We start from the raw sequence: 11,084 nt of genomic DNA on the forward strand, positions 1-11,084 counted from the left end.
CCGTAATATTCTTTGTAATTGGTAGCCTAAGAATCAGACCCTCGCAAACCACTCCTCCACTGAACTTAATTCCGCCAGTAGTCAATTATTTAGCAACTGATACTGATTATTCATTGCTATGCTTGCTACATACAGAGGGTAGCCAGAAATAGTCTGAAAAGCCAGTCAGGTTGTCGCGCGCGCAAATTCAAGATACCTGCTGGAGACAGTGTCAGAAATTTTGGTTGCTTTTCTCGGAGCGAACAAACGTAGCTGAAATTTTTCACATCCGAAAAAGGCAAATTTTAATTGGTAAGGAGCATCTGAACAAGTGGTAACTAACGGACCCACAGATGTCTGTGAATTACCATGATAACTTACTCGGAAACAGCGTAACGTATCGCTTTTTCTTCTGAACAATTATTTCTCAGCACAACCCCCCCCTGCCACGTCCTTACAATATTTCCAGATTCTTTCTGACCACCCTTTATATGTGGGAAGTTCTTACTAGTGACTGAGTTTTATACTTTCATACCAGCTGATGAAAGCTGGTGTATGGTAGACTTAAAAGTATTTGGAATGCGTTCGTGTTTGCAGTGAGATTACAGCTAGGTGAGTGAAAGCTACGTTTGTACGGTCTAGGAAAAGCAAACGAAATTTTGTGACACTGTCTCTGGCAGGTCTCTTGAATTTGCGCGCGCGACAGCCTGACTGGCTTTTCAGACTGTTTCTGGCCACCCTCTGTATGTAGAAAGTATAACAACGAATAATCAGTATCAGTTGCTAAATAACTGACAATCGGTGGAATGAAGTTCAGTGCAGGAGTGGTGGGCGAAGTATGACGTATCATGCAGCGTAACTTGCTGTGACAGTGCGGGAGAGAGACAAAGATATTGTTTATTACTCTGTGGCGGACAGCGCTCACATAATTATTCTTAGGATATAGTTTTTTTTTGTTCTGGTAAAGAGTAATTTTAGTAGGGGAGAGCCATTCTTGTGATGTAAAAAATCGACGCCATTGCGAGTTTTTGTTTCACATTGTAAAATATAAGTGCATATGGAAGGAAATCAGTTAATAGAACAATAAAACATTGTTCATTTCAAGAAGGTACGTCTTATTATACACCCAGCGATGTACTGCTATTGTGATTTACTAATAAACACCAGTTGAGAACAGTTCCAACGGGAGCGTTCAGTTCTAGTGAAATAGTTCGATGTTTTCTTCGGAAAAGAAGTCACTTCATGGATCATTCAAATCCACAATAGTAACTGGACATTTCTCAGAACTGAAAGCAATCTGATTGCTATGCAACAGACCCCCGAAGAATATTTCTCCGTATTTTGGTTACCACTTTCAGCTCAACACGGTATCTGCAGCATCTGGAGCAGATTTCTACAACAGCGGAAGCGTGTAATCGCCATCAGTTTCACACACCGCCCTGTGTACGCTGTATGTATTTACCCACAACAGTGAACATACAGTTACTCACACAAATAGAAAGACAATACTAGGTGGTGTGGGGAAACATTTCAGTATAATGGCCCTGTAGAGCTAAACAGTAATTAGCCTAGTAATAAGAGGAGTCGTTATAGAGGACCTGCATCTGAGGCTACCAATTACAAATAATATTATGGGACTGGTAGTAGTTCCACACGCAAGTTAATAATCATTATCAGCTGCGGCAGATCGCTTTATCTGTCGAATTTTAAATGAAGAAACTCTTTAAGAGAATTCTCGAATACTTTTCGTTACATCGTGTATATGTTGAGGGATTGTGCCCCATAGTAATATTCCATGTTCTTGTGCTTGTTCTCCAGGAACAAGTAAATTCAATTCATGCTGAATAAAATTCATGCTAATTTACTGTAGCCCCACCAATCATGATCTGTTCATGTTCGAGTCCTTGTTGTAAGAGACCCCCAAAGTATAAATGGAAATCTTTAAACGTTTTGTGAATTAAAGAAAACGTTTTCCGTATGAATTAACTGAGAAAGGAGCAGAATACGATTCCAGTGCTCATGACTCGTCAATTTCTGCCCCCCCCCCCCTTTGTACATGACTACTGAATGGCCAGATTATATTAATCTGCGTTACCTGCTGTGTACATAGAAAAGACAGTAATAAACATTTGAATACGAATATAACTTGCATGAACTTTGTATGAATGTCCTTAGATGGTCATGAAATCATAGTACAAAGTCAAAACAAAGAAAAGAAATGAGAAAACGTGTTATAGTCACTTTTGAAGCTTGCAAGATAAGAGGAAGGTACTGGCAGAAATGGAGGGTAGGTCGTTATCGCTAGAATTATACGGTCATGCCTGTAACCAAATGACAATGGTACTTTTTCTCTGGCACGGTACTAGAAATTTCTCGCCATTTTCATGCAGACAGTTTCAGCATCTAAACACAGATAGATATTCAAGTCATAATCGAAACAATTATGCGATCCTTAAGTAACTAAGTAATAAAATATGTGCATTGCTTTCACTTGGTACGTTAAAAAGCTAGTAGAGGAAAATTTGATTTCACACAGTGACGAATGCAAAGTTTAAACAGCATTAGAGACGTCATAATGCGATAATACTCCTGTCAGTATTCTGACAATGGTTCCGTTTCTCCCCAGGACACCTACTCCAGAAGCGGACCCAGTTGTGTGGGAACCATACAACAACTCTAACCGCAGCTACATGCTGATGCAGGCCAACTTTTCACTGGCCCACGACAAGGACGCAGAACGGATGGACTTCTGGAACACCAACGTGCCGCTGCAGCCTTACGCCGATGAACTCTGACCGCCCAGTAGGAGATACATAAGCAAGCCACTGGACTGATGTAATTACTGGATACTTTAAAAAATCAAATACTATTGCTTGGCTTGAATTTTTTTCATGGCGTTGGCAGTAATATATGTTGTAACCATTTTATCAGTACGATAATACTAGGAATGTGTAATTCAATAGCCATGTTTTTCTCTGACAGCAAGTCTGAAAATATAATTAGTAAATTAACATTTGAAAACATTGTGTTGTGTGAGAATGGATGACAGGAAAATGAGGGGCAAAGTTTTTTATGTAAAGACTTATGTGTTTTTGAACTTGAGAGATTTATGGATGCATATGATTTTGACCGAACTTGTTGTATTTGACTCCATCAGGGTTTTGCTGGAATACAATAATTAAAATTATTAATTATTGTTTTGATCAATTACGTAGTATTCCGTCTCCCTTACTCCACCTCTCACTTTTTTACTACTGGAGCTAATTTTATTCGGCTTGTGGCTATGGAGTGGGAGAGGAAATAAACACTTTTATCATAAATGTGGCACACCGTGGATCAAATTATTGCTTTTCCACATCTGCTCTGGATAATTATGTGTGGAACATTCACTTGCTACTGTAACGTAATCAAGAAAGCAAGACTACTGTATCTGAACTTACTACTTTGCATCGTATTCAGAAAGTCAGTAACGAAATTCAAATGATCGTTACAGCACTGAATGTTGGTTACGTTGTGCAGTGGATTTTTGAATACTGTTAATTAGAACAGGCGCGCGGCTAGCCCGCGTTCTCTTAATCTCAGGGAAAAAATGTAAAATATTGCTTTAGTTTCACAGAGCAGACCTTGCCACAAAATGTGAAAATGATAAAGTCATAACACAGTTATTCGTTATATTTTTTGCGGCCGCATGGAACATGTCGCACAGCACCTTCCAAATCAAACTGAGAAATGCACTGAATAATATGATATAGTCTGCCGGCGCTGCTGGAAGCTGTAAGAAAATGTTAAATATTATTATGTTACCTCGCTTTACCGGCGAGGTGACTGCGATGCCTGAAATAAATATTTTTTAAATGTGCCGCGTCTGCGGTCGTTGCCCTCGCAGATTGGTACAGCGGCTTCCGCAAAATTAAATGCTGAAAATGTCTAAATTATTTATGGGACGAATTGCTGGCAACTTTACAAGTTATTTGAAAACATATTTGCTCAAACTCTATGTATTCAAACAAAAATGCATTAATTTTACACACCTTTTTACAACAACTCGCCTAATGGCGGATCTCAAGCTTCACGAACAAAAGACTCACGGCTAGCATATACATTTGCTTAACACGCGAATGTTACTCGTAACGAACCCCAAAGAGAACAAAGAGATTATTACAATGCTTTTTACTATTTATACATGTACTGAATTTTCCTTTTTATCTGAGGCACAGATCATAATCACTAACTCAATTAACAAGATTTTCAAAGTTAACAAATGCATAAAACGTCAAATAATTATGAATGTTCTACATACACACATAGTAAATTCGTGAAATGTTTACACAGTCTTGCTTTATTGCTTCACTTGGTCGGGTTTAAATTATTTCTTTCACCGTGTGCGTGGCACTATATCGATACATGTTAACTCGTCTTACACACACGGAAAAAATTGCATCACACGCTTTTTATGACGACAGGCCAGGAGACGCTACAGTAGCTATGACATTCGTATTGTTACTGAAAAAGCTATCTGTTATGGAAGTTATTCGTTACCCATGATGGTCGTTCTACTATCGAAGTCTCGTACGGAGATGCATCTAAACAATTTTCTCATTAGTTGTTGTATAACCAAACGCTACATTAGCAGCCAAAACCGAGAACAGTCTGACAAATAAATCGAAATCTGTCTTCAGTAGTGCAAAGTCTTGGACTCTTTGAGAACCAATGGAGTAATCTTACAATTGCTGAAACGTAGTCGTTCATGCCTAGTCCATAATATGTGTGCCTTGAGTTCTGGGACACGTTCCTAGTCATGAATTTAAAGCTGATTTTTACACAGATTTACTTTTTGTTTGTTAGCTTCAATACTGTCCGTCATATAAGTTACCCACTGACTCTCCCCTTACATTAAGATGACTGGTGTGGCTTCTCCATCTTTTTTTTTTAGACAAATGTGTACTCCTAAAGCAGAACATAAATCTGGCTTAATAGAACTGGTATTGCTACCAAACTGCAGGGCGTGTGATATTTGCTGCAGTCATAATGAGACATTTCAAAACCCTTTTTGAGGAAATGACACTTCCAGACTTTTCCCTGTCTTACGGACTTCAAAAACATCTGTGTTGCTGTTGTATGTTATCTAATGTCACATTTCCACATTCATTTAGGTATTTTCATAGCTCTTGCGATCCGACAAACAACTTTCTTGGTCCTCTATTCGCCTCTATTTTATTTTCAACTGTGTCAATGCTACATCTTGCGCTCCTCTGGGAAATGAATGCTACAGAAACATCCCACAAATTACTGAATAAAATAATACCAAACAGTGCAAGATTTTTTCCTGTGATGTAACGAATTCGATTGCATATTTATTGTACTGATATCTTTATTTTTCAGCAAGTGCTTCTGACAAACGCAGATATTTGTGGATCATCGAATCGTTGCAGATTGAGCCAACAAACAGTCTTCGAAGTGTACAGCGTGCTTAATGAGACTTACCGCACTCCTAAATTGCAACCCCGCTCAGAGAGTTTTCTTATTTTTAAAACAACCATTTTAAGCACATTTATTACTCAAATTGGAACGCGACATTAAAAAAGTTAGAAGCACCGTCAATTAGTAACACCCTAATGAAACAAAAAGAAATCTTAATTATTTCATTAACTTGTGTATATAAAGTTATAATTGTCCATTTTTATGTTGTACCTGCAGTCTTAAAAGGAGCGGAGACGTGTTTTTTCTTTTTTTAAAACGTGATGACATAGTTAATCCTCATGTTTTTAAATTCAATCACATTATTTAAACTTATTCCAAATCGTCGTGGCACTGGGTGAAAAATAAATGATTTATTTTTTAAGTAGATGAAGTTGTTTTAAAAGAATCGTAGTGATCAAAAGAATCCTATTTATTTGTGTACCACAATAATATTAGAATTTTTAGAGCTATAATTATAATACTTAATACAAATATTTACACTGAAGCGACAAAGAAACTGGTATAGTCTTGCGTATTCAAATACAGAGATGTGTCCACAGGCGGAAAACGGCGCTGCGGTCGGCAACGCCTGTATAAGACAACAAGTGTCTGGCGCAGTTGTTAGATCGGTTACTGCTGCTACAATGGCAGGTTATCAAGATTTAAGTATTTTTGAACGCGGTGTTATAGTCGCCGCACGAGTGACACAGCATCTTCTAGGTAGCGACGAAGTGGGGATTTTCCCGTACGAGCATTTCATGAATGTACCGTGAATATCAGGAATCCAGTAAAACACCAAATCTCCGACAAGGCTGCGACCGGAAAAAATCCAGCAAGAACGGGACCAACGACGACTGAAGATAATCGTCCAGCGTGACAGAAGTGCAAGCCTTCCGCAAATTGCTGCAGATTTCAATGCTGGGCCATCAACAAGCGCAGGGTGCGAACCATTCAACGAAACATCATCGATATGGACTTGATGACTGTACGATACAAAGCTTTACGCCTCGCCTGGGCCCTTCAACACCGACATTGGACTATTGATGACTAGAAACATGTTGTCTAATCGGACGAGTCTCGTTTCAAATTGTATAGAGCGGATGGACGTTTACAAGTATAGAAGAGATCTCAACCCCCTCGTGTTCTTACGTATTTATGGACAGCCCTGCAGGATTCATGGTGTCAGTTCCCTCCAGCACTACTTCACACGTTAGTCGAGTCCATCACACTTCGTGTTGTGGCACTTCTGCGTGATATTACGCGATATTAGGCAGGTGTATCAGTTTCTTAGACTCTTCAGTGTAATATTAGGCTTTTTAGTGTAAGTGAAGGGCATTAACTGGTTTCGCTCAGGTTGCCGAGAGACAGACTTGTTCTTAAAGGCAATAAGGGATGGGGAAAGCACGTATGGCTGTGGCTCCACCGTGCGCACCACTTTTTTCCTAAATATTAGTAGCGCTGAGATAGGGATGATAACACAGAGACTCCATCACACGTTAGATTGCAAAGCAGTCAAGTGCCTGTAAGGCTATTATGAAACGACTGCTACTGTAACTCGTTACTTCCATCTTGAGCTGATAGAGGTACTATATAACATCCAACTCAACGGCCTGTTTTTCTAATTCAAGAATTTTCAAGACTATTATAAAATGTTACACCAAGACCAATAGCTACGACTGCACAGACAAGCTACTAAACTTATTTCAGTGTTTGGTTCAACACTGTGTGCGAATGTACTTTTTTATTATGAAAGTATGAAAGTCCCGCACACTTTCGGATTTAACAATATCAGATTGTGTAACTGCATGTGTTTCACTGCATCAGTTTCAGATATTCCACATAGTCCAAAATTGAAATGTTTGTGAATTTATAAACACCACAATTTAATGTTAAGTGCCAATATGTAAAGCGTTTTGCTTAATAATCAGTGTGCATAGCTGTGCTTACAGTATTGGCACTGTCTAATGTAATTAATTAATTAATGGCTGTGACAGAAAAATTAAAAGTTCAAAATAAACACGAATGATAAAATCCTACTTATAAAAGAATGTTGCAATATTCGCCTCTTAGGCTACGTCCTAATTGAGGCAGAGAATCGAAAATTTACGAAGGACAATATCTTCGTGAACAATTTCGTAATTTGTATCATCAACTATGAAGATCACCAGAGAAATTCTTCGAATATACGCAGATGATCAGAAGTACATTCGATTGCCTCATCAATGAATTAAAGGCGAATGCTTCTCATGTGATCATCAACTTTCAACAGCCAGTAAGTGTGGACGACTGACTGACTAGTGTGAATATGGAGAAATGATTGACTTTTTCCTGGGAGGTGTCAGTCTGTCTTTGTTAATTGAGCAGCGAGGATGTCTTGTTTGCATCCTGTCCGCAGAGTCTTCAGTGTGCATAGTTTCTTTACTTTTTCGCCGCAGCTAGTGCTCGGGTTAGTCGACCTTTAGTCGCTGTGGCTCACTCTCACAGATTTTAGCTTTGGGACCTCATTTTTAAATATTGTGCATGTCATACAGACTGACTCTTTCCTCCCAATTCCGATAAAAAAATCCTTCAAATGATATATGGAACATACATCTAACTAAAGATCTGTGACATGGTTAAAATGCAGTGACGGATGTTTTAATAGGATTTACATTGATGTGAGAGGGTCGACTAGCCATACTAGCGCTCCGGCCGCAGGAATACATTAACCACATTGTGCTCTTCAGCCAACAATGGAAACATGCAGCGGATATCCTACACAAGTCCTTGGGATAAAGGGGTCCTAACACTACAACAATGCTTTTGTCTACTATCAACAACAGCGTATTCAGGCAACTATCTGACTTCTTTACTGCAGAGTGAGTGGAGATACCTCAGACAATTCTTATACAAGAAATTGAAAAAAAAACATTTTTATGAGAGATAAGTAGTGCTGCTAAAATAAAACGTGAGATGTGAGAGTGAGTATGGGAGTTCACATGTGGAAAAGAGTGATGGGATGACAATTTGTAAATATATAAACCATGGATCTTTTCACTGATGGGGAGGCTTGCGCGCCTCAAGGATGTGGATAACTGTACTGTAGATGCAACCACAACAGAGGGGTATCTGTTGCGAGGCCAGACAACTGTGTGGTTCCTGAAGAGTGGCAGCAGCATTTTCAGTAGTTGCAGGGACCACAGGTGGAATGATTGACTGTTCTGGCCTTATAAAATAAACCAAACTGGCGTTGCTGTTCTGCCACTGCGGACAGCTGAAAGCAAGGGGAAATTACAGCTGTAATTTTTCCCGAGAGCATGCAGCTCTACTGTATGATTAAATTGGGTAAAATTTTCTGTAGGTAAAATAGTCCCCCATTCGGATCACTGGGAGAGGATTACTCAGCAGCACGTCGTTATCAGGAGAAACAAAACTAGCGTTCTATGGACCAGAGTGTGAAATGTCAGATCCCTTAATCAGGCAGGTACGTTAGAAAATTTAAAAAGGGAAATGGACACGTTACAGTTATCTATAATGCGAATTAGTGAAGTTCGGTGGCAGGAGGAATAGGACTTCTGGTAAGGTGAATACAGGATTATAAATACAAAATCAAATAGGGGTAATATAGGAGTAGGTTTAACAATGGGTAAAATAATAGGAATGCGGATAAGCTACTATGAAGAGCTTAGTGATTGCATTATTGTAGCCTAGACTGACACGAAGCCCACACTGACCACAGTAGTACAAGTTTATATGCGAACTAACTCTGTAGACGAGGAGGAAATTGAGGAAATGTATGATGAGATGAAAAAAATTATTCAGATAGTTCATGGAGTCGCAGATTTAATTGTCATGGGGAAATGGAATTCAGTAGTACGAAATGGATGTAGTAGGTGAATATGGACTGGGGGAAAGGAATGAAAAAGGAAGCAGCCTGATAGAATTTTGCACAGAGCATGATTTAATCATAGCTAACACTTGGTTTAAGAATCATGAGAGAAGGTGGCATACTTGGCAGTGACCTGGAGACACAGGAAGGTTTCAGATTGATTAAATAATGAACTGCAGATTAAAACTGAATAAACTGCAAAAAGGCAAAAATTTAACGAAATGGGACCTGGATAAACTGAAAGGAACAGAGACTGTGGAGGATTTCACAAGGAGCATTAGGGAACGATTGACAAGAACAGGGGAAAGGAAAACAGTAGGTAGCTTATAAAGATAAAATAGTGAAGGGAGCAGAGGATCATGTAGGTAAAAAGTCGAAGGCTGATATAAATCCTTGGATAAAACAAGAGATATTGAATTTAATCAGTGAATGGAGAAAATATAAAAACACAATAAATGAAGGGAATACAAACGTCTAAAAATGAGATCAACAGGAAGCGCAAAATGGCTAAGCAGGAATGGCTAGAGGAGAAATGTAAGGATATAGGTGTATCACTAGGAGTAAGATAGAGACTGCCTACAGGAAAATTAAAGTGACTTTTGGACAAAAAAGGACCACTTGTATGAACATCAAGAGCTCAGATGGGCAGTCAGTCCTAAGCAAGAAGGAGTATATAGATGGTCTATACAAGGGTGATGTTCTTGAAGGGAATATTATGGAAATGGAAGAGGGCGTAGAGCAAGATGAGAAGGAGATATGATACTGCATGAAGAATTTGACAAAGCACTGAAAGACGTAATCCGAAACAAGGCCCCAGGAGTAGACAACATTCCGTTAGAGCAACTGATAGCCTTGGGAGAGCCAGCCATGACAGAACTTTTCCATCTGACGAGCAAGACGCATGAGACAGGAGAAATATCTTCAGGCTTCAAGAAGAATATAATAATTCCAATTCCAAACAAAGCAGGTGCTGACAGGTGCGAAAATTACCGAACTATCAGTTTAATAAGTCATCTCTGCAAAATACTAACACGAATTCTTTACAGACGAATGAAAAAACTGGTAGAAGCCGACCTCAGGGAAGATCAGTTTGGATTCCCTAGAAATTGGTCCAGGGAGGGGGAGAAGAGAAGGAGGAGGGGAGGGGGTAGTTGTCTCCATGGGTCACCTTGATCTATTGATGTTGGTTCCCAAAAGAGGCGACCTTGAATACAACCAGGCGATGCATGTAACCTGATACCGGAAGTCCTTATCAGTGACCTGGAAATAAGATTGAAACAATTCTTCTCCATCTTGTTTTTATAATTAGAGTAGTTGAGTGGGTGGCTTCATTCATGAACTGTGCACCATAGAGAGAGGATAAGGGTGCAGCTATTTGTTCATAGCAGATTAGTTTTTCTGAAATTACATTAACTCACATCACTCAAGATCTAGGGAAAGGACAAGGGTGTGAGAATTTCTTAATAACAAATTAAACATAATGCAATGCAAGTTTTGGAATTCGAGGCATCAGCAGAGACCACACCAAGGCAGAAATGTAACAACTCAGCTTTATCAACATTTTTTGTATTTTTCTATATTTGCTATATTTTGTAGTGCTGTGCTAATTCTTATAAACACACCATGTATCTTTGACTGACAGTCTTAGAAACCACCAAACCTGATGACATTGCTATGACTTCATAAATTTACCAACATTTTGCAGTGACATCATTACTTCTAACAATACACTCATTTTGATGCATACACTATGGCTGTAGTATTTGTCTGACATTTA

At 39.0% G+C, this 11,084-nt stretch overlaps 1 protein-coding gene across 2 annotated transcripts in view; it reads left to right on the top strand.

Annotated features, from left to right (window-relative positions):
- Positions 1-5,821, top strand: part of LOC124790102 (juvenile hormone esterase-like) — a 71,436-nt gene extending 65,615 nt beyond the window's left edge. The window contains exons 11-12 of one of the 2 annotated variants that reach the window (XM_047257672.1): positions 2,606-2,814; positions 5,362-5,821. In XM_047257672.1, coding sequence (XP_047113628.1) covers positions 2,606-2,774 — 169 coding nt within the window. In that variant the 3' untranslated portion in view covers positions 2,775-2,814; positions 5,362-5,821. Of the gene's footprint in view, positions 1-2,605; positions 3,171-5,361 lie in introns of those variants that run through there. The other variant, XM_047257671.1, reaches the window with a different exon arrangement.
- Positions 5,822-11,084: the final 5,263 nt, after the last annotated feature.

This window comes from Schistocerca piceifrons, chromosome 3 (genome assembly GCF_021461385.2).
Source record: "Schistocerca piceifrons isolate TAMUIC-IGC-003096 chromosome 3, iqSchPice1.1, whole genome shotgun sequence".
Classification (NCBI taxonomy): domain Eukaryota; kingdom Metazoa; phylum Arthropoda; class Insecta; order Orthoptera; family Acrididae; genus Schistocerca; species Schistocerca piceifrons.